This window comes from Falco rusticolus, chromosome 1 (assembly GCF_015220075.1).
Source record: "Falco rusticolus isolate bFalRus1 chromosome 1, bFalRus1.pri, whole genome shotgun sequence".
In the NCBI taxonomy this organism is placed as follows: Eukaryota; Metazoa; Chordata; class Aves; order Falconiformes; family Falconidae; genus Falco; species Falco rusticolus.
The window spans coordinates 115,263,000-115,286,115 of NC_051187.1; the positions used below are offsets into that span (position 1 = coordinate 115,263,000).

Consider the following 23,116-nt stretch of genomic DNA (forward strand, 5'->3'; position numbering starts at 1 on the left):
GCAACCCTTACTGTGACAAGCTCCCCTTGCACACCCAAAGGGATGGATATGAGGATAGTGCTGTAGTCACTTCAGCATCTCCCTCCCCGCCAGACGTTTATAACGAAGTACAGAATGTGCATGTTGCTGGAGCCCCTTGTGCTCGCTGCAGACAGTGTTCACCAGAACTGTTATTCACTACACACAGGAGTTAACAAGCAATTTTTCCCAGGTAATCTTAATGGTCAAGTTCACAACACGCTATGGGTTATTCTAATGCTGTGTCAGCTGCTAGCTAGTCACTTTTGCTCCAGTTTGTCAGCATTACCATATTATTTTGTCTGCTGACTGATTAAAGCCACAAGACATCCGGGGATGCCGAGTCAGGAAAGGAGGGCTTATGGGTGGGGAAGAGGAGGCTACTGAGATTTGTTATTTTCTCCCCCCTAACCAGACCCGAGGAAAATAGCAAACGCTTCTTCATTCAGCTTGCCCCTCAAACCCCTTTTGTTCAATATCCTTCAGTAAGAGCATTTCCCAAATCCCCACGTTGGCTCTTTGGAGCCTGAAAAATCAAAGGTTCTTTTTACACGTACATACAATTCGCTTGAAGGGTAGGAAAGGCGGCTCTCTGCTGAGGTCGTTCTTTTCTAGCCCGACTCCAAAGAGAGCCACAGTCTTTCCCTACTGATCTTGCTCCCTTGGGCGAGACCCGCACCCCAGTTTACAACCCGTCAGCATGGAAGGAGGTGATGGGGAAATTAAGGGAACTAGTCAAGGGGTGGTTTGTTACAAAGCTAGCGGGCATCTAAGGAGGACGCTGAACCCTACAAGGAAACACTAGTACTCATGTACAAACAGAACTCAGCATTTTTATTCTTTGATTGACTTCCTGCCAGTTTTGATATTTGCTACCACCAGAGAAGAGCGTAAAAACACAGTACAACATTGTTAACCAGTTAGGAAGGCTGGAAGGGAAAGCAAATCCCAGTACAATTGCAAGTAACTTTGTGGAGTTTATAATTAAGATTTTTTTGAACGGATCAGCAATGAAGCAATAAATATGCTGCTGCACTGAACCAACAACAGGACTTTCACTAAGTTCGTGGTTTATTGCATTACAGTTCAAAACTAAACATTATCCATCATCATACATTTGTTCACCAACCAGGTAAATGACACTTTTTCCTACGTTAGATGCTAAATGGCTAAAATTATGCTGTAGCTGAATTAGACTAGGACTAGTAGAGGTAGATATTGAATGGGCAGTGCCAGGCAGAAATATTTCGTAAAAGTACTTCTTGACTTTTGTTATAAACAGTTAGCAGATGTAACATTTTCAATTAAAACAACTAACATCTTAGGAAAGCTATTCTAAGATGCTTTGGATTTCATAGTAATATTTCTCTTGCAATATTCTTACAAACCCTTTGATATGGTCCCTTGTAAACTGGACAATCTTTGTCCTCTTGAGTTTTCTGCCACGATTTACTTGAAGACCAACATACAAAGCTAGAATCTTTGTGAACATACTACTATTTGCTTGTACCGTTGTAGAAGTAATACATATTTTACAGCTTCCTCAGCATGGGAAGACTGCATTTACAGTATTTACAGCTTCAGTAATCTTTCTAGTAATAAAACCCTGCTATTTTATACTTAATCTAAAAATGGAATTTCTACTATGCCACCTCCTTATAACTCACTTCAGTCTCCTTTTGCTGAGCTGGCTCTATCAGTTGCTCCTTGCCATTCTCACTGCTGGCCGTATGCTCCTGGGAAGAAGAGTCTCTGCCTGAAAGAGGCATTAAAACTGGTGTTTGTAGACTGCAGCTTTAATTTCCAGGAAATAACAATCATTACAACATGACCACGAGTTTTATAAAAATGTACGCCCTTTGCTCCTTACCACATCCAGGAACAGTTCACAACCGGAATACTCCTGGAAGCAAGAGCCTTTCCCCAAGCTCAGCAACTATCTTCCTCTGTCTGGAACGTTAACTTTCATTAATGAGCTTATAGACTGCTCAATGCCTTACTGATATTACTGTCTAATTGTAACTGTACTACATTTGCATGGTTTTCCTCCACAGGATCTCAAAGCAGTATGTTATCAGACAAGCGTTAACTCTTATATCCACATAGTTTGAGCTATTTTACATTACCACTTAGATACCAACTGCATTTTTAGAGCAAACTTTTTTAGGGGGAAAGACAGGGGAAAGATTCAAAGCTAGCTAGCTACCCAGTACAGAACACTCAAACATTTAAAGCAATTTAAACACAAAAAACATTTAAAGCAATCATTAAAAGGGAAAAATAAAATCATTTTAATTCAGGTATAGAGCTGGATTATTGTATCAAGTGGTTTTTGTTAGAATTAGTGGCACACATTCAAAGCACAACTGCGGCGTATGGGACGCTAGCACTGCAGGAATGATGGCACCATCGCTCAAACTCTCAAAGGCATCATGTTAGACAAAGATCTTAAGTTTTCTTACTTTAACTTGCTCACGTGATACCGAAATTGTATTTGCACCTCTGGTTTCTCAGGCCTGATCTCACCCTACTCTCATTGGCGTTTCCTGTCTATGAGCTTTGACAATTCAATCTGGCTGAAGAGTAAGGTGCTACACCAACTTCCAGGGTCTACTGTAGAGCTGGAGCACCTCCAGACCTGGAAAAACAAACCAAAGCAAACACTACAGGAAGATTTAATAGGCTAACTGTATGTACCTCATCTAGCCCTAGATAGCTCCCTGGAAAACTGGAATTTTCTTCTTCCTCACTAGGAGGAAAATTGAGCGACAAATTTTCTTCTGTATTATGGCTGACACACCACACATCAGGATATGATTCCTCCCCCATGAACATGGAAGCATTAAGACCTCTACTGAAAAAAACCGTAACTGTAGAAGAATATAGGAGCTTTTAAGGCATTTAAGATGCAAAGAAAAAATGCGAGTTACTGACTAGATAGTTTTGAGACTATTTTACCTGTTTGTTCACACATACCACATATCTGAATGCTCTGGTCTCCAAATGGAAAAAGTGAGAACATCGCCTAGCTCGGGGCAAACAACCACTTTCAGTTACTTACAATTTCAGTCCAGTTCTGACTCTGGCATTGCTTCATGCAACGTGCATTTGCACCATCTACAGTCTCCATCAGGGAAAAAAATCGGGTTTGACTTTTGTCCCCAGGAAAGATATCCATGGCGTATCTCATGACCAGTGGCTCCACTGATGGTGAAAACATTTCTCCAGCGAAAAACATGACGAATCGAAACACATCATGTCATTAGCAAGCCAACGTTCCGGGTCACTCTGGCCATGACCGCAATCCCTGCTCACCTGCTTCTGCAGCCAAGTACCCGTGATTACGATTTTGGATCTCAGCATGCAAAGCCAAGTTTTCACTGTAGCATGACACTCTGTAATACTACTACTACTACTGCTTCGCAAGACTCACTGCATTGGATTGACTTCATTTCCACCTCTTAAAAACTCTTCCTTGGAAGTTAGCATTGCATTTAACATGAGAGATTGAAAGATGAAGGAATAGCAATTCCTTTGCCAGTTAAAGAACCTTCTTCTGCAAGTAAACTCTTGACTTGAGTTTCATTTCCTGGGACTTGGTCTTCTGGAATGGGATGAGGAACCTCTTTAATCCAAAAGCATAATCTCTGAAGCACTACGGACGCCCTTCAGCAAGGTTATGAAGAAATGCCTTTGGGGAAATCACAATGGATGCGTAGATGGAGGCTTCTGGAAGGCCCACAGAAATATCCTTTCCCACTTGCATAATGAAAGATAACAAGTAACCTCTTGCTCTTAGTTCATCTATTTCAACACAAACACAAACAGGCAGTGAAAAAGTAAAGGAAATAATCCTATTTATAGGCAGCACCCAAAAAACAAAATTTGGGAAAAAAATTGCTTGATGCAATTCACAATCTGTTAAAAAGAGTGAGCACTCATCTGCCTCCAGCTAAGCATCAGAAGCCAAGAAAACGGCAGCAATACTCAGAGGCAAGGCCAAAAGCTCATAGCTTGTGTAGGCAAGATTGAACCATCTTCAGTAGTTGCAGCAGACATGCAGTCCAGGTATCTCAGGCTGCAGAAAAGACTGAGATCTAGACATAAATACCAGAGTCAATTAAAGGCTCTATAGGTATTCTAGTAGTCCCTAAAAGCCCAGCAGATTAAATATACAAATATTGCCATACAACCTACATTTCTGACATGAACTACACTGCAAACATACACAAGGATAGTCTAACCATGAAAAAAGTGGGGCTGAATATACAAGAAAAAAAAATCCTGTCCTTCTGACAGTTAGAAAACTACAAACCCCAATAAGTCTTCCTGGATTTCTTAACTGTATGTGTCAATCACTGAATTCCATGACGTGGAAGAGGAAGGCTGGGTATCCACACGATGGATACTCTGTAACTGAACTTCTGCAGCAAAGAAGGCACTCACTTTAGAAGCTGTAGTTTATTTTCTCCTCTGTTTTATATGATGAGCCTATTAAAAAAAATTTGAGCGCTTATCGATATTATTAACACAGTAGACTCGTAGACTGAAGCTTGACTTTGAAAATAAAATTCAACGTAACATTGGTGGAACTTAAAAGCCAAGTAGTAAAGCATTCTGTGTTATAGGACTTCCCAGACATTCAGTATTTACATATAATGCATTTGCACTTTATACTCAGCTACCACCCATCAGCAGTGACATTATTAGCGTAACTGGACAGCACAGTAAGCCAACCCTGAGCTGCACTGTAGTGAACCCATTCATTTTCAAAGTACAACAGAGATTGGTTTAAATATTCACACAATTGTTTTTCAAAACATTTTATTGCATTATATTTGGTACCTTATGTTTGACAAAGGAAATTACATCTGTAACTGCAGGAATAAGAAGCTGGTCTGTTATTGAAAAAAAATCTTGGGCCCCTTAAAAGTTACAAAGTCTTGGGCTTGCCTGAAACAACTGAGCAAGAAATATATTCTTAGAAATGTAGGGCTTCAAGTATTACAAACCTGTGACACTGTGGAAAAGTTCCAGAGGTATCTAAACTGCAGCACTTTTTTTTTTTTTTCTGCATAACGTGAACAAGGCCTGCTGAGGTTTTAAACTATTAGTCTCTTGATCAGTCAAAATGGTAGTCAGGAGTTCTCCTCTTTGCAACTTCAAGCCATAGTATGTCCTCATTTTGTTTCATTCTATGTGAAAAATGCATGCTATCTTTCCTATTAGTTGGTGCCACATCACAGTGCATAATTTTATTTGGTTCTTGCATTACAGTTTTAAAAAGTTTGGCCAACCTACGCCGATAGGTTCATCTCAAGAACAGCAATGTTGATTCTCCCCCCCCACCCCCCGAGTTCAATTCAAAGAGAGAGAGTTTTAACTGGTTCCTTCAGTTAAAAACTGTGGTGCAAGAACACCAAACTGATCGTGTACAGTGAGTTTCAGAGACACAACAAGCTTATTGAACACACTATGTTTCTTAATTCTGCTTGATATCCGTATGTCCCAGCATCCACAACATAGCGCGTATGTTGCGGGCTTCTCTGTATATTCTGATTCACATTGCATACTTCCTATGGACAGAATCATCCCCGTATCAAAATCAGTCAGATGCTAAAGCCCCATCAACTCTTTGTGCTCAGTGAAAGAATCCAGTGCTAAAACAGCATTTTTGCTGTCTGAGATAACAGTAATCTCACAAGACAAATTTAAAGTAATATTTCTGCCACACACCTGCTCCGAGGGCTATACGCCTCCAGATTTTATATAAATTAGTTTAAAAACATGGGTAGGTAGGTAAGGAGAAGGGGGTTTTTTCTTCAATTTTAGCAGCTTTTAATTTTTAAGAAACCGAACAACCTATATCCAGTAATATGTTAGATATTTTATATATATACTTTGTCAGCAGGATAAAAAAAAAAAGTAAAACTATTTGAAGGCAACATTTTTTTTCCTTCTGTTCTCTGTGTAAGTTAGAGCAATTCAGCAGGTGCGTGACAAAAATATTATACACCAGATATGGTCCAATGTCATTTTTTTCCAATAAAGTTGTTCATATTTCATTGGCCAGTTCTTCAGGCTCTGCAGAACTATCTCCATTAACTGTGATCTTCATATCCTCTTCATATCCAGGGGGCATGAAAGCCAAAGCATAAGGGAAAAGCTTATGACAATTTGCTCTGTAAGTTTCAGATGCTTCTTTACAGTCTCCAAGGCTACCGTCACATAAAGCTTCTAATACCTCCATACAAGTCTAATTAAAGAGAAAAATAAAGAAGTGTTATGCCTTCTTAAAAGTTGGTCTGAACACTCACAAACCAGAAATATAACACTACAAAGAAAACAAACTCCAAGTATTGTTTTCTATCAATATCAAATGATTTTTTTTTCCCTTTAAACTAGACACAGCATGAAATACCAGTGGAGTCTGAGTCAAAATAATGCAGTTTAAAAAGGGATTCCAAAACCAGCTAGAAATCTTGACTGAATATGAAAACACTAATTTGTCAGCTGTTCCTTATTTTCCTAAAAAAGAATTGAATCTTACTAGCTGGCAACCAAAAACTGGGCTTACTTGCATCTAAATGTGTTTTTTGGGTTTGTGGTTCCCCCTCCCCTCCCAGGACACGCTGAACATTTCAGCAATACATAACATACATTTGTATTTTAGTGTTCGCAAATAAAACAACGGATCCAGAATATATACTATAATTTCCTAATCATCACTTTTGTGAACGTGCTTTCAGATAGAGTTGAAAGAACTATGAAATATTTAATCATTAATAATACATAACTAAAATGTAAAAATATCATCAGCTGAATAACCATAATTAGATGTGAAAACATTTCTGGTAGGGGAAAAAATTTTTCTTTACACTGAAGGATACGTGACTTACTGAAGTGTGTCTAACTAGTGAATTAAACAAAATTACCCGGATATTATCACATCCTTCAATGTATCTGCAGTTTCATATCCATTTTTGTTCATGAATTAGGAGAGAAAAATGAGATTGCCTGCGTTTTTTTCCAACTTGCATTCCAAACATGAGAAACTGACCTACTGAGCTTCACTAAAGCCCAGCAGCATTTAACATCCACCCATGTCGTGTATGCCAGCCTTAGCACAGCAAGCTAGTCTTTTTCCGCTCCTCTGACATTTACTACAGCTTTTATTTGTTCTGTGTATTAACTGCTCTGTCCTCCTGCTATGGGGTTATGACGTTCTCTTCAACAACCCCTTTTTTCCTTACATTTGCTGTTCGTGACACTGGCATCCACAGAAGGCCAAATATATCTAGATTTATGCCTGCAACGTGCCCTGAGACAACTGGTCTTCACCAAAATTAAATGTAATATATTTGATCTCTTTGCGCATAAGAACGCCTTTCAACGAATGCCTAGACTCCTTCAGATACTCATTTTTTTAAGGGCACTTTCAACTTCCATATAGAAGTTCAGCAGAACTCCCGAGTCTTTCTTCATGCTGACACCAAGAATACCTAAAATTGAACCTTCTGAGTTTTATCACAACGCTGCGTCTATCATCTTTACATGCTGCTGAGTCAGCAGGACTACAAGAAGCATTTATCAAGTTAACACCTCTAAAACAACCAAGCATTTTTCGTTACATTTTAATCTTTCCCCAGTCCAAGTCCCAGAATCCCGCTCTCAGGCAAAAAGCAGCTATGAGGCAAAAAGAATGCTGTTCAAAGCAACTTAATTTTTTTGTTCTCTAAATCTATTGATAAATTATTTTAAGCCCTTTGAGAATGCTTAAACAATAACAAACAAAAAAGAACCCAAAGAAGAAAACAGTTTACGAAAACTGCTAAATATGTATTTAGGATATAAAAGACATGAGTGTCTCCCGTAACCAGATCAGCTAGAGAAAGGAGCTGAATCTTTTAACATCCTAAGCAAGGTCATAAATCAAGGCAAATTGTCTTCATTTGTCTCTCTTTTTCACCCCTCTGTTTTGTCCAAAAATTCTATTTTGAACTTAAAATCCTTCACAATTATAAGTTCTGTTGGACCCACTGTATTTCCAAAGGGATGTGTTTCGTAAAATGCTGATTTTGGCCCATGAAAGAATAATTCTACTAGAAAGTTCACCTACTTTACTTGCAATAGGTCTAAAAAAAGTATCTCTTAAGCCCCCAGACATAAAGAGCACAATAAAGAAATAAAGTGCCAGGGGGACAGAGAGAAACTAACATCCTAAGGTTTGCACGGCCTGCCAAGGAATCTCTCTTAATACTTAATTAAATGCGCCGGACACTCACAGTAATGGCAAAGGAACTGCTTTGACTGGGATACAGAAACAGTTTAGAAAAAGACTAGAAAAAAGAAAGGCCATTGTATTCCTTCTCTGCTTTGTCCGGTAAGGCTCTGCCAGTGGATAGTCATAGCAGGGAAAAAAAGTGTTTATTATTCTTTGTAAGAAACATAGATACTAACAAAAATTACTTTTTAAACAAAATTTATTTTTTTAATTATAAATTTTTAAACACAATTTATCAAAAATTGAATACTTTGAATCGCAAGTCAGAGCTAACAGCCTTCCCAAATGAAGGCGGGGGAGTGGGGAAGGGGGCACAGTGCCAGTGGCCCAGTGAGATCATTCCACGACCACCAGAATAGAGGAGAGTTTCAAAATTCGATAAGCTTTTTGCTAAACTACGTACCAAGGCCAAAACGTTCACACGCACTTTTTGTTAAAGCAAAGATAATGCACACAGCCTGCAGAACAACGAATATAGGAAGTCTTCACAGAGTTCGAGCCACTCCTAACTCAATCGTTTTCTTGTGAACAGTGGCCTGTGTAGCAGCTAGAGCTTGGCCAGACTGCAATCCTTTTTTTGGGGAGGACTGTAGCATCTTTTGCCGTGTGAACCCTCCTGCGTTTATTAAGCTTTCCTGTTCCCTGTGGCGATAACATGGTTTCTGCTGCTAGCTAGCTCTCTTCATATTACAACAAAATTACAATAAATGTGTGAAAAGGACATTAAACGTTGCAGTCCAGATGAACCCAGTACCGCTTTCTCTCATGAGAACCCAACCTTATCACGAGGCACAGCAATCGTTTCGGCTTCCTCTTACCTCCATAGAGCTTCCATAGATATACCAGAAGTTGTTTACAATTTATAAAATGTGTTACCTGAAGATTTCTGTTCATGAGGGATTCATCCAGGGTCATCGCCAGCTCCACTGCCCTTTTCTGACTGGAAGGATCTAAATAGTACATCATTTTGGCAGCTACAGGAGGAAAAATATGTTTCATCACCCAGTGGATGACCAAAAACATCTTGTATACAAACGTAAAATGGAGACAATATGACTAAGAAGGGACACTGGACTCTACAGTAGTAGCTCAACAGGGAACCACCTGGAGCACTGAAGCTTGACACCACAGCAAGCAGAAGGGTAGCTTTAAGTCTACTGTTCAGTGCTAGACAAAGCATTAAAACAGATCGGCGCTGTCTTTACTGCAGAGTCGGAGCATTTTGCAGCATGCTATGGAATCCCAGGCAGCACCGGTAACAAATCAGACCTGCTGCAACACACCACAGCTCCCTCCAGCACCACTGCTCCCGTGTTCCTCACACGGAAATTGGGGCACAGAAGAGGCGTGCACACAGAGCTCTTGTTGTAACACGGTGCTCAGGACACAACCGGGACACAGTTTAGTTGAAGGGACTTGATGCCAGAAAAGATGCAAGAGTAAACTCACTGCTTTTTGTGACCAGGCCTGAGCCCAGACTGAGCCACAACGGTAACGCTGCTCCCTGGGTGATTTAAATCCCCTTTCCTAAGTGGTGTACACACCGTAGTATGTGACCACTGTGGGCAGGCAGCCCTTCGTAACAGGTGACCAGCACCACCCAAGCTCCCCTTCCTGGTCAGGCACACCACTAGCGCTGGGTGCCACCTGGGCCTGCTGAGCTCTCAGCGCGTTTCTCTGGACGGTCAGCCTCTTCCAACACACTTCTCAAAATCCAAACCCCAACAACTTTGCAACTCAGAAATACTATTTCACATACCAACTATTTCACAAATGCATTAAATAGCTGCAGCCTTATGATACATTCCGCATGCATCAGAAATGAGGACAGGACAGAGAAGTCCAAAAATTGGTATTTTAGCAGCATATAGAAAAAATTAAGAGAAAACCACAGACAACCTGGTGGTCATGCTATTGCAAAAATGCAAGCTGAAAAAGAAAGCATTCCTCATGGAAAGAGTGATTTTTAACATCACTGGTGCTGATAATGAGATACCGCTGCTAAAGCAGCACAGAAAATGCAGAAGCAGGGCAGAAAAAGGATCAAGGCAGAATACCTGATAACCTATGTGGTAATGAGTCATAGTTCTTTTTAAGGAAAGCTTCATTGAAGTTCTTTGGATTAGTTGCTCCAAAAAGCCGATTCATTTCTTGGTTTAACACTGTTCTAACCGCATCAGGCAGATCCTTACTTTCAGATACTGTTGAATCGGGGGGGGGGGGGAAGTTAACAGAGGTAAGCACAGGTAATCACAATAAAATCTACTTAATGCATTTATTTTACTACCTGTCACACTTACATTATTATTATAAATGAAAAAAAAATATCTCAAAGATGCATGAAATTCAAAAGGGTAAATAAATGGATCTGGTTGGAAAAAGCTTAACTGTGACAGTTTTCTGATACTTAAAAAAGCCAAAGCCTTTGTTACTCCAGTCCTTTCTCCCTTACAGACTAAAATCCATTAGGAGTTTAGATAGAGGTCATACAAGCCTGTTCTTAAATGTATCTAGTCTGCAGCCACCAACAGGAAGGGTGACCTTTGGGGCAAAGGAAGGGAGAGAACCCTTCCAGACTTCTAACACAAAGGACAAAATCCAAAGCCTTTTTCTCGCACACTGACACAGGCCGCCAGCAGAAAAGTCAGATTTATCACTGCAGTTTCCATTTCCTCACTCACTCTTTCACAACTTCACCGTACTACTCACAGGCTTTTCAAGACTTAACTGCACAAGTTGGAGTAACCACTACATCCAACTGCAGTCATAATCAACATAATTTAATTTTAGCTTTTAAAACAACTGATTCATGCTATCTAGTATGTGTCTCAAATATCTTGAATTAACTGTGCTAACAGTCCATAAACTAAAAATCAGTGACTATGAGGGTTAGGCATCATATGGAAGCGTGTACAGACGAAGTTGTACTGAACAGATACATACCACTGCTGAAGAGGTGGATCATACACTCATGAAGCCAAGGATGACTAGAATCAATAGCAAAGGCTCTCTTCACAGACTGAAGCATCAGAAGGAACTTCTCTGGAAAAGAAAGCGTTGCCAAATGTTCAAAAACCTGTGGCTGGAACTCGCTGCATTATCTTCCAGTATTCAGTGCTTGAGATTAGACTGATTCGAAGAAATTAAAGCTGAGCGTACCGCTACAGCCATTTTTTCTAACATGCGTTTATTTAACCATTGAATTAAGCCTGTTAAACTAGTATGTAAATTTGAACATAATAAGTTCTTAAAGCATAATATTTACCCGATAGAAGAATTCAAAAGTCAAGTGTTTCAAAAGACCAGTTCTCATTAGCAACTGTACACCACTTCTTTACAGTGTGTAGTTCTGCAAACTATAGATACAAACAAATAACTAGGGCAAATGCAAGTTGGGAAAATTAACTACAGTCTCATTGCTTATAGATTTAAACACAGCAAAAAAAAGTGGATAATCACCAAATGTTCAAACTTTGGTTTTTCACAGACTGCTCATGGCTGGGGTATCAGTCCAATGCAAAGTTGTGTGTCTCAACAGGGACCGACTCCTCATATCTCATTAATAATTTTTGCTTAAATTCAAATTTACGTCTTTATGTAATGCAAATTGCTTTCTTTCATTAGTTTTCTCACCTACCTTTTCGAAAATAAATCTCAAAGGCAAAAAGATGCGTCTCTATTTTATTTTTCACTAAATTCTTCAGGGGTGTTAAAAATTTAATGGCTTCTTCCAAAGGTGCTTCTACCTACAGATTCAAGGAAGTGACACAGAACTAAGTCAAAGTTTAAACATAATAATTCACAACAGAATTAGCTATTTCTGAGTCACAGCAGTAACTCTCATAAGGCAAATGCGTAAGATTACCTCTTCTGTTACAAATTTTGCATTTTTCGCTCAACATTAGTGTCTAAACGCAGACTGTTAAGTCTAAAAAAATTGCTTTGTGGTTACAAATCACATGTTCCTATAGTGATACAAGTCTTCACTGCTGACGTATGATAGAAGGCAAACAAAGCTGCAGCTGAACCTGCACTGTAATGGGCAGTGCAGCCCCCCACGCCAATCTACACACACGGGCCCGAGACGCTGGTGAACGACTGCTTTATGGCCACAACAGTCTGTTCATGTGAGCTTCAGACAGGTTCCTGAAAGCTGCCCGGTCACGGTGACATTCCCAGCCAAGATACTAACAGCAAGCTTGAAGGAACCAGATATTGATCATGGTCTTTGGTCTTGGCTAGCGTAATCCAGTAAATGGCCAGCTTTAACACAAATTAAGTTTGTGCAAGGATTCTTTACAGACAGATCACTGGCATCTAGAGGTTAGGGATAATTTGAGCAAGAACTCTCTGTTGTCCCTCATATTTACATTTTATGAATATAAGCCACTCTCCAAGAATCGGATACAAAATTTAATTGTTGTCTGTCAATAACAATTTAGCAATGTTGAAGCAATACACTTCACTGCAAATAACGGAGTTGAAGACAATGATGGACAGCTTATGAGGTTCCTGCTAAGCATATACTACAGCAGTTTTCATTATAAAATCACGTAATTTATACGTGCTCTTATGAGTTTGCATACATCAGTCATAGCTGTACACTTAAACTATTCGGGACGTAAAATAAAAGAGATTTCAAGGCTATGCCTTTAATGCTGAAGCTACATACCCAAAGTAGTCTAGGGGCAACCGTTTCAGGAAAACTGTTTGCAAGTGACCACGTCAGAAATGGTCTTCTGGCACTTGCAACCAACCGAATTTGGAAGTGTCTGTATCACGATTCTGGTATTACATGTAATATAACCAGGGGAGATTTACCAAAGGAATGCATTATACAGCTGCGACTATTCCCTATAATCTTGGGGGCTGCCTAGATTTTCCTGGGATATCCCATGACATCTCTCTCTCCTCTAGAACTCCATTTCAATACATGCCATAGTGACCATTTCAATCTTAACTAGCCCTGCAATTAGAATGCTCCTTCTTGCAACCAGTGAGCTAAACAATGGGAACACCAACAATATTCTTAAATGACTAGTCAAGTTTGTTGTTTGTTTTTTTTTTTTTTAAGTCGCTTGCTTCCTGGCTAGAGAGTGAAGTTTACCATTTCAATTTTCAATTATCACCCCAAGAGCCAATAACAGCCTTTATGCTTTGTAATGTGAAAATACCAAATACTGTATCTAGGATACTATACTGCTATTACCATAAACTAGTTTTTCCAGTCTGTATCTATTTTGTAAACTACCTTTCCTCACATTTTCCAAGAGTTTTCCTGCTCCTTACAGGTAACAACTTTTAGTGCAAGAACAGTCCTCTGGGTCATGTCCCCTTTATATAACTCTACAGTTCTTAACCCAGATCTCAAAGTCCACCTCGGTCTAGTCTACCACTATTTCCAAACAGCTTCTTTATCCTTTTTTCCCCGCCCCCATTCAAAACAAATGCAAACAAATGCTGTCAAAGCATTCAGTATTTCTGTGTCTCCTCTTTCACAGGTTGTCTATGCTTAATAAATTAAAAAATAGTATGGGACAAAGAGTGAATGATAATCACCTTACATACAGAATAGAAAGACTTCCATCCGATCAACTAGAAATAGGGTATAATCAACAAGTTAGTGCAACACACACATGAAGATAATTCCACCTGTAGCAAATGTCTACGACTTCAGTCGCTGCCTTTGAGAACTAGGCACAAAAACTGTGATTTCATCACATTACTGACAGTACATCCAACAAACTACTCCTAGAAAAGAATTCTTTTTAAAATGCCACCTGTGAAGAGAAGCCATACAAGAGATAAACAAGTTATCTGAATGGCTTTCAAATTGTACGTGTGCTCACTGTAACTTTTCTAGAAATTTCTATGAATTTCTTATTACATTAGTAAGCACCTTTGCCAACTTCTCAGGGATAAGTTCTTCTTTCGGTCCTCCGATTTCTTCATCATCATCATCTTTCTTCTTTTTCTGATTCCTCTGTTGCTTCTCTTTCTCAGCATTCTTCTTCTCCTCCTCCAGCTGTGCTTTCTTTTGCGCTCTTCTCTGCTTATTTCGTAGCTTCTTTAGCTCCTTGTCAGACATATTTGCTGTACACATGCAAAGGGCAAAACCAGACAATGTTGACATCTAATACAAACATTCTCAATCAGTTGTCAGACTGCATCATCATCTTTACACCATAAATACTAACTAGTGATGCTGCTATTACATTTGTAAAAGCTTATGTACTACCGACAGAGGATTTTACAGTCTATGCCGCTGCTTCACAATTCACAAATCCCTTTGTGAAATCACGGCAATAGGAATTCAACAGAAGCGTAACATGCTGAAAGGCAGAACAAAGTAACTACTGCATGACTCCATAAATCCAGTGCCAGGAGTAAGAGTGCACACCAATACACACTGATTTATTCCTCAGGCATTACACAACGTGAATTATATTTAACGTACTAATTAAATGGTCTAACAAAAATAAGGTGGAATAGTTGCACCTTGGCACAGGCAGTTCCAGCTTTGTTTTTATTGCCCTACAGACATCTTACTTTTGACTCATATTCAGATCCTCTCCTCCCTCCAAATAAAAGCACGGAGAAATAATTTCAAACACATTGGAAAGCAGCTACCAGGAATTCTTTTTCACTTCTGCTTGTCTTAATTTGAACCTGAAGCCACACAAATGAACCGAGATGAGAAATACTAAAACTTGACAAATTCCTCTTGAAGGATTCAACAGCCCTTATCTCATAACATCTGAGGTGCTCCAAGCCATAATCACGTAAGTTGTTCTCAAATCAGAGATGAGAAAGAAAAAAAGAAATTGATGGATTTGAACATCATTTTTTACATCAGAAGCAAGAGATTATAAAATTCAAGTTGCCATCTAGACAACTTTTTTGCATACTAATAAAATGTTTACGAAGAGCTACCAAACACACCTGCTTCAATCTGTTATTTCATGGACCAGCAACCATGAGAATTCCGTGTTTTCCCATCCATTTTATAACACAAACATGTTTTACAATTGTGACTACAAAAAACGTAATTGTTTTATCATAACCAAAATTAAAATGGGCATTATTTTAACTTTCAGTAAAACATCTACTTTTATATGGAGGCCAAGTTACAGTTCATCTACTTCAACTTGTGACAAAACTTATTTTTGGCTACTACAACTGACAACTATAAGAAAGGTGGATTTCCATAAAATATCCAGTAATTAGTGAAACTACATATTTAATGAATCCCGAGGATTGAATACCTGTATCAGCCTCGTGTTCCTTATTTTCATCTGTTAAGGGATTATCGTGAAGTTTCAAATATATCTCTATGGCAATTCGTGCTGCTTTGAAGTAGAACGGATGCTGTCGAAGTACATCTTCTAGTTTTAACAAGTCCACGTAAGACCTAAGGGTAATCTTCCTCATACAGTAAGTGTGAAAGTCAAACTGGTCATCCGTGATTTCTACAAAATGCTAACACAATAGAACATAACATTATTTAGCAAGTATTAACAAATCAGATACTGACCTTGGCTTTTCTAATACACACACTCCCCAGAGGAATAATTTAGTAAAAGCCCGCTGTTTGACAAATATACGAGTTAACAAAACTCTCCAAAAATAAAGTCATGGTGAAAAGAACAGAAGGCAACATAGGTCAGAACCAAAATTCACCCGTTTCACAATCTCTTAACAGTAACTACCCTCTGACAATTTGCAGTTTAAGGGGCAAAGGTTCTACATTCATATTTAAAAAGTACTAGAAGAATTTTTCTTCTATGAACTGCTCTGGTTTTTTTCAGTCAAGAGTAGAATTTTTACTTCCATTAAATACTGTGGCAGGGAATTCCACACAAGGTGTAAGAAAGTACTTTCTTTTGTTCAAGATCTGCTTTCCCCACTGCAACCTCATTGTCCCCTTGTTTGTGTTTGAGAAGCAGTGAGGGTCATCGCCCTCTCCAACTTACTTCTCCATGTGCTTATGATCTCATATACCTTCATCCTAAACTCAGCTGTTGCTTGTCAAAGCTGAGGATAAAACAGTAAGCGTGACAAGCCAGCTGCAATCTCTCCATGTCAGAAGGTACTCCACAGCACATATTTTACTAGTATTTTTAAGGAGGTGTGATATTCAGATGTAAACAGTACAACGGATTTATGTAACGGAAGAAAAGTTTCCCTTAATTCCCAACACTGTCCTTTTGACTGCTGCTCCACACCAACACAGAAGTTTTTGCAGCACTGTCTGTAACAGTTCCAGGATTTCTGAGCAGCAATAATTCATGTAAGACCTTTTACTACTTAAGCATAGGCATTCTTCTTGTCCCTCCTCCACCAAGTACACTGCTGAACGTGATGTCTCATGTGCCATTTTATTATTTAGTACTGAGACTGTAGGTGTTGTCCTTACACTGCTCCCTTTCTGTGATCATTTGCCGATACATCAAACAATGGAGACCCCAGAGACACGTCTTGGTAAGCTCCATGATAAATTATTTTTCTTGTATACGTTGATTATTTGCTCCTACTCTTGTTTTCCCAGCCGTGAACCAGCTATTAAATCCACGAGATCAACTTCCCTTCTTTTTCCGAGACAGTTCAGATACTTTATGGTGTGAAGGATGACTTCAAAAGTGTTTCTGCAATCCAGAATACATTTTATCAACTAGACTGCCTTAAGCATAACCGGTACCCCTAAGAGATTGAAGAGGCACTGCTTTTTCTTTCAAAAGCTTTGTTGATGGCTTCCAAATGCAACGTATTTGTCTATCTTACTTCTGATCTCTACCACACCTTCAATCAATTCCTCTAATAAATAAATTATAAACACAGCGACTTAATTCCTTTGGAATGTTTTTTCAGGGTGACCTAAAATCAGCTCTTCATTTGCTGACCTCTTCTGGTACACGAGACAATTTACAAGACTAACAGTTTCTTACACAAATTCTTTCAAAAGGATTTACACAAATATATTTAAAGGATTTGTGTGAACAGAATATGGTCTTGGTGAATCACTTTGTTGGTATGTTCTAATCTAAGAATATTCCACAGACTAGTCCCTTCTGCAGAAAAGCATGTGTTGAAATCTCCTTAAGCCTCTCTGTTGCAAAGAGGCGTAGCTTCCTACTATGTTCTCCTCTCTGAACATGTGATTTACACCCTCAGCTGTCTGGTCTTTTTTTCTAGATGCTAATGTGCTTAAAAAAACGAGACCAAGACTGATTTTTTTTTCAGAAGTTGTGCATCCCAATTTTTTGGCTAGCCTTACTACAGATCTGCAGTTAATGTGCAAGTATCCTCCCCTTTTTGGATACAATTTCTATTTTAAGAAGGCTTTATGTTTCTAATAGCTTCTTTTAAAAAAAATAATATTAAGCTACAGTTTAAAGGAGAAGATATCTAATATTTTTGATAAGATTTTTACATTTATTCTCTCCCTCTAAAATACAGTGGCTTAACAATAACGAAGGCAGTATCTTCCCTTTACTTTAAGGCTGGGTCTGTCAGCTCAGCCATGTTCATTCTGGACTTACAGTACACATACTCTTGGTTTGTACCCAAATACCTATTTTTACACACCCTGCCAAAAATAAGATTATTTCTGAGTTTTCTGTTCTTTCCTGGATCTTCAAATGACTTTACAGAATCTCATTATAATAGATAGTTTACATTGCCATTTTGAGGAGGAAATGTAATTTAATCAACTCGCCAGTAGCCAACATGAAACAAAATCTCTCCTGAAGCTAAATGACACATACCTCGTACCGCTCAGAAAGGAAACATACCAGCACAGTAAACTTAAGCTAGTGTTTTCCAACCTAGGAAGTTTAACTAGATACATACTCTTTCAATTTCATGGCATTTCTTAAGTGCTTCTCCAAATTTGTTCATTGCTTTGTAAGCTTGCGCACATTCTGTCTGAAACCACATGCACTGCATTTCATTCAAGTTCTCTACTGCCGAGGTTCCTTCCTGAAAGGAAAAACACCATTATTTAAAAAAATAAGTCTTATTCAATTTAACTGCCATTTCTGTTACCTTGTTCTAATTAAAAGCACAAATAAAGAGGCTATCAAAAGAATGCTAAATTTCAAAATTGGAGCCCTGAAAGTCAGAAATGCCACAGTTAAGATGGACTTGCTTTCTTCATTAACTAAAAAAAAAAAAATAAAAAAAATTCCTCTATATTCCACTTATTGGAAGAGTCAGAAATACACAATGAATAGCCAGGTAGTGAGCATTTAACTGTAACAGTTCCTCATCTTTAGAATAAGCGAGATATTCAGTGTTTTTAATATAGGGTGCACAAATAACACATTGCAGCATGAAGAGAAATGGCTGAAAAGTTCTAGCATGTGGCATGACACGAACACCTTGAGAATTTATTTTTTTTGTACACTAAAACTGCCACCTGTATCTTCCAGATACCTGCTGATTGAGCTAAGCATAGTAACTGACAGTAGTAATAGGCTATTTCTTATATGATCAGTCCTAGAGAGCGGTGGCAAAGCAAAAGGAATATTGGTAGCTTTGACACCTCCCGATTCAAAGGAGGAGATGACAGTTGTCTTCCAAATCTGGTATTTATATATACTTGCATAGATCTGTAGAACTCATCATATGCCTTTCAAGCTTAATGCCAAAACCAGGCAAGAGCCAAAGCTTGGAAAATGACAGATAATAATCAAATGGAAGGGTAAGGAGAATGCCCCAAATGAGACAGAACGGCAGTCTTCAAACCAGTCCAATTTAGGCAGCTAAAAATCAGAAAAACTGTTCGCTCCATTTTCATTATGCTTACTTTAAGTCTTCTTCAATTATTGTTTTTTAATTAATAAGCTAGACATAGGGGCAAAAAAAGATTAGAAAAAAATTACACAGAACACCACCAGCAAATTCTATTTTTAAAGTTCAGTTTTGGGCAACTGGTATGCTTGCTTGTTTGACATCATCTGAAAGCTGCTTAAGGCACTGAAAGAGGTCAATTAAGATTCATAGCAGTTTTGCATCAAAAACTCTACATACAGCTAAGCTTATATAAAACAAACTGCCCTTTCTCCCATGTTTGCCTGCATACTGCCTCCATTTCCCCAAAATCCTGCAGCTTTCCCCTTATGAATATCCACATCCCACTCCCCCCTTCCTGTTCAACCTACCTTCCTCCAGGTTTCTCCTGCTCTTCAAGAGAGAAGGGAAAAATGGGACAAACAAGCAAAAAATGCTTTACTTCTGCAGGTAGGTCCCAAGAGCTTCTTGCTCGCTTCCCACTGACAAAGCATAAAATGGTATCACCCATATTCTAAAACTATCATTTGCCAAATATTCTGGAAAGACTACATTGAGCTGTTTTGACTTCCAGTTATGGAAGAGCAACAGCAAGAAAAATCAATTTAAAAAAAAAAAAAAAATAACTAACCTGTGAGACCAGCAAACCTATTAGAATGGGTTACGGCAGGGACAAAAGCTGATGCATGAAATTAAGCAATCTGCATAACGCAAACTTCTTCTGCCAGCTAACTCATCATGGGTAGGCAATCAGGGCAAGGGGAAGACACAATAGCCCACTTCCCTTTATCACTGTTAGATATGGCCTTAGGGATGAGAGCTGGTTCACACAAGGAAGGCACCTTGGCAAGCCTCTCACCTAGCAGATACAGAAATTTTGTTCCAAGAGATGCCCGATTTCTAGCTTACTACCATTACAAAAGAAGTGACACGTAGGCAGCTTTATCAGACCTTTCAAGGATCCTACAGAATCAACATCAAGCCCAAAAACTACTTTAAAAAATAATTTGAGAAGTTCTCTCTCAAACAGGCATGCTGTATTTTCCCTACCTGGCAAAAATAATGAAATCCAAGCTTTAAGTTTTGACTTAATACTACGTAATTATGCTTAACTAAGTTAATTCAAACCCTAATACTGACTGCCATTAGTGAAGCACGCAACCACAGTTGCTCTGAAACAGAACTTAAAAGATTATAGTAAAGGTAAGAAGAAAGTCAATGCAAAAAGTTATTCCACAAGGGATTACATCCACGATATTCAAAAGATCTACAGTTAAATGCAACAAACCCTCGTAAACTTAGAGCACATTTCTTCTGCTTCTTTAATGGAATTTGCTTTCAACATATATTTTGCACATTTGGAGTTGATAAATCTGTCTGCTGTGTCCAAAGCCTGAGCCTCATCCATCCACCTTGCAGCTTCTTTAATATTTCCAGCATGCTTAAAGAGATAGAAATTAAAATGAGATTCAATGATTAGAAAACATGCATGTTTTATCTACTTACTGTTTAATACAATTAGTTAATTTTTTTAGACATTAGCTTTCTTCAGGAAAGCTTTAAAGAAAAAAGAAAAATTACTTTCCCTTATTACGGAACTACCAGCCTTTTGGCATCAGACATTCCTCCCGAAAAATACATGAAGGTCACTTTGCATAACCCCATTCCGATATAACACTTCAGCACAATTGAGAAATTGCTTTTAAGTCGTTAAAAAAAAAGGGGGTAAGAACAAGTGGAAGACTAAAACATCAGTTAAATTTATTGGTATGATTTTTAATATTGAAAATATAATTGTAAACTGAGAATTCACATTTTGCAGTGTTTTTCCTTTATTTACTTAAAAACATTCATAGCTTTTCATGCACAGTAAAAACCCCAAGTAGCCAAATAATACCCTTATGTAGAAACTCACTAGAATTCAGTACGTAATTTTCCATGGATTCTCCATGTATTTTGCTTAATATGACCTTAACATTTTGATGTTCACATCAAAAACATTACAGGAAAGTATAAGCATACGTAACAGTCTTCCATCATAACAAACTGTGCTGGTTACAGCTGGGATAGAGTTAATTTTCTTCTTAGTGGCTGGTGTAAGTGCCCTGTTTTGTATTTGATGTAAAAGTAATACTGAAAACACACTGATGGTTTCAGCGGTTGCTAAGTAATGCTTATATTAAGTCAAGGACTTTTCAGTTTCTCAGAGGGCTGGAGGGGCACAAGGAATTGGGAGGGGGCACAGCCAGGACAGCTGACCCAAACTAGCCAAAGGGATGTTCCATACCATACGGCATCGTGCCGAGTATATAAATCTGGGGGAAGAAGGAAGGAGGGGTCATTCGGAATGATGGCATTTGTCTTCCTGAATAACCGTGACGTGTGATGGAGCCCTGCTGGCCTGGGGACAGCTGAGCACCTGCCTGCCCACGGGCAGTGGTGAATGAATTCTCTCCTTTGCTTTGGTTGTGTGCGCAGCTTTGGCTTTACCTACTAAACTGTTTTTAGCTCAACCCAGGAGCTTTCTCACTTTTACCTCTCTGATCCTCTCCCCCCTCCTACCAAGCAGGACAGCGAGCAAGCGGCTGTGTGGGCCTTAGCTGCTGGCCAGGGTTAAGCCACAGCAGCGCTTTTTGGCACCCAACGAAGGGCTCCAAGGGTTCGAGATAACAACAGATATGAATGGAATGTGCTAGTTTGAATTTATTGTTGTTTAGCTATTAAAAGACAGGTTTCTGTACTTGCCATGGGGCTTGTTTGCCTTCCGGTGTATTAGTCTGGTGCTCGTTAGCGGCTGCTTTTTTGCTTTTGCTGCTTGCTGTGCTCCTGCACTGCTTATCACCTTGTTGTGCGGTGCCCGGGAGCATTTTGATAACAGCAGTGGAGATGTGCCTGGGCTGGCAGATGGCCAGGGCATGGCTGCTGTTTCTGTGCTGCTGTACTGGACAGGCTGGAACTCCAGCATGAATTGGAGTCAAAGGGACTGTGACCTGTGGATGAGTCTACCTGGGAACAGGACATCCTGAAGCATGTGTGGTCATGAATAAGCCCATGCCAGAGCAGGTGTATCCTGAAGCACCTATGGCCGTGGTTATGTCTGTGCCACAGCAGGTATACCCCTGAAGGGATTGTGGCCCAATGACAAGTCCATGTCGGAGAAGGTACACCTCGAAGCATCTGTGGCTATAGACAAGTCCATACTGCAGGAGGTACACCTTGAAGCATCACTAGTTGTGCACGAGGTCTGGCTTGGAGCACCTCAAAGCATGTCGTCATGGATAAGCCCACAACAGAGCAGGTACACCCCTGGAGGGACCGCAGCCAGGGGTGCAGCCATGCTGGAGCAGGTTTGCTTCCGAAGGGACTGGGGCTGTGAGCGAGGCCATGCTGGAGCAGGTCTGTGGTCAAGGCCCACGGATAAGGCCACACCGGAACAGGTGTGCCTCGAAGTGACTGTGGCTGCAGCTAAGTCTATGCCACAGCAGATATACCCCTGGTTCAGAGTGGTTCAGCGATGAGGCTCCACTTGGAGCAGGTATAACCCTAAGGGACTGCAGTCTGTGGATAAATCCAAGCTGGAGCAGGGGCAAGGGGAGGAGTTCATTGCCATGTTAAGCCCTATGGGCTGATCCAAAGAGACCAGGTGTGGAGACTGTAATGCATGTACCCTTAAACTGCTGGAACCTGGGATGTGAGCTGCACCTTGTAAGGAATTACTATAGCAGGAATCACCTGAACCAATGGAGGACAAACCTTACAAGCAGTGCAAGTGCAGCAGTGACCTGACTTGAGTTAGCTTTAGTACTCAATAAGCAAACTTACCTTATAGATTTTTGCCTTCACAAGGAACAGTTCTATCAAAGTGGGAGTACTTTCTATAGCAGCATTTATATATTCTAGAGCCAGGGATGGCTGTCCAATTTTATCATAATGTTGAGCCAAGTAATACTGGACCCAGAGTAAAGTGGTTGGAGGTTCTTCTTTACCATCATCTGGAGGGGGAAAAATGAGGGTTCGTTTTGT

The 23,116-nt window shown here is 39.5% G+C and overlaps 1 protein-coding gene across 1 annotated transcript in view; it reads right to left on the reverse strand.

Annotated features, from left to right (window-relative positions):
* Nucleotides 1-4,825: 4,825 nt before the first annotated feature.
* The window catches only part of NAA15 (N-alpha-acetyltransferase 15, NatA auxiliary subunit), a 42,596-nt gene continuing 24,305 nt past the window's right edge, over nt 4,826-23,116 (reverse strand). Inside the window, exons 11-20 of the mRNA XM_037397572.1 lie at nt 22,916-23,085; nt 20,382-20,534; nt 18,152-18,280; nt 15,568-15,781; nt 14,202-14,395; nt 11,940-12,048; nt 11,246-11,344; nt 10,360-10,503; nt 9,179-9,276; nt 4,826-6,274 (exon numbers count right to left, since the gene is read on the reverse strand). Coding sequence (XP_037253469.1) covers nt 6,074-6,274; nt 9,179-9,276; nt 10,360-10,503; nt 11,246-11,344; nt 11,940-12,048; nt 14,202-14,395; nt 15,568-15,781; nt 18,152-18,280; nt 20,382-20,534; nt 22,916-23,085 — 1,511 coding nt within the window. The 3' untranslated portion in view covers nt 4,826-6,073. The remainder of the gene's footprint in view (nt 6,275-9,178; nt 9,277-10,359; nt 10,504-11,245; nt 11,345-11,939; nt 12,049-14,201; nt 14,396-15,567; nt 15,782-18,151; nt 18,281-20,381; nt 20,535-22,915; nt 23,086-23,116) is intronic.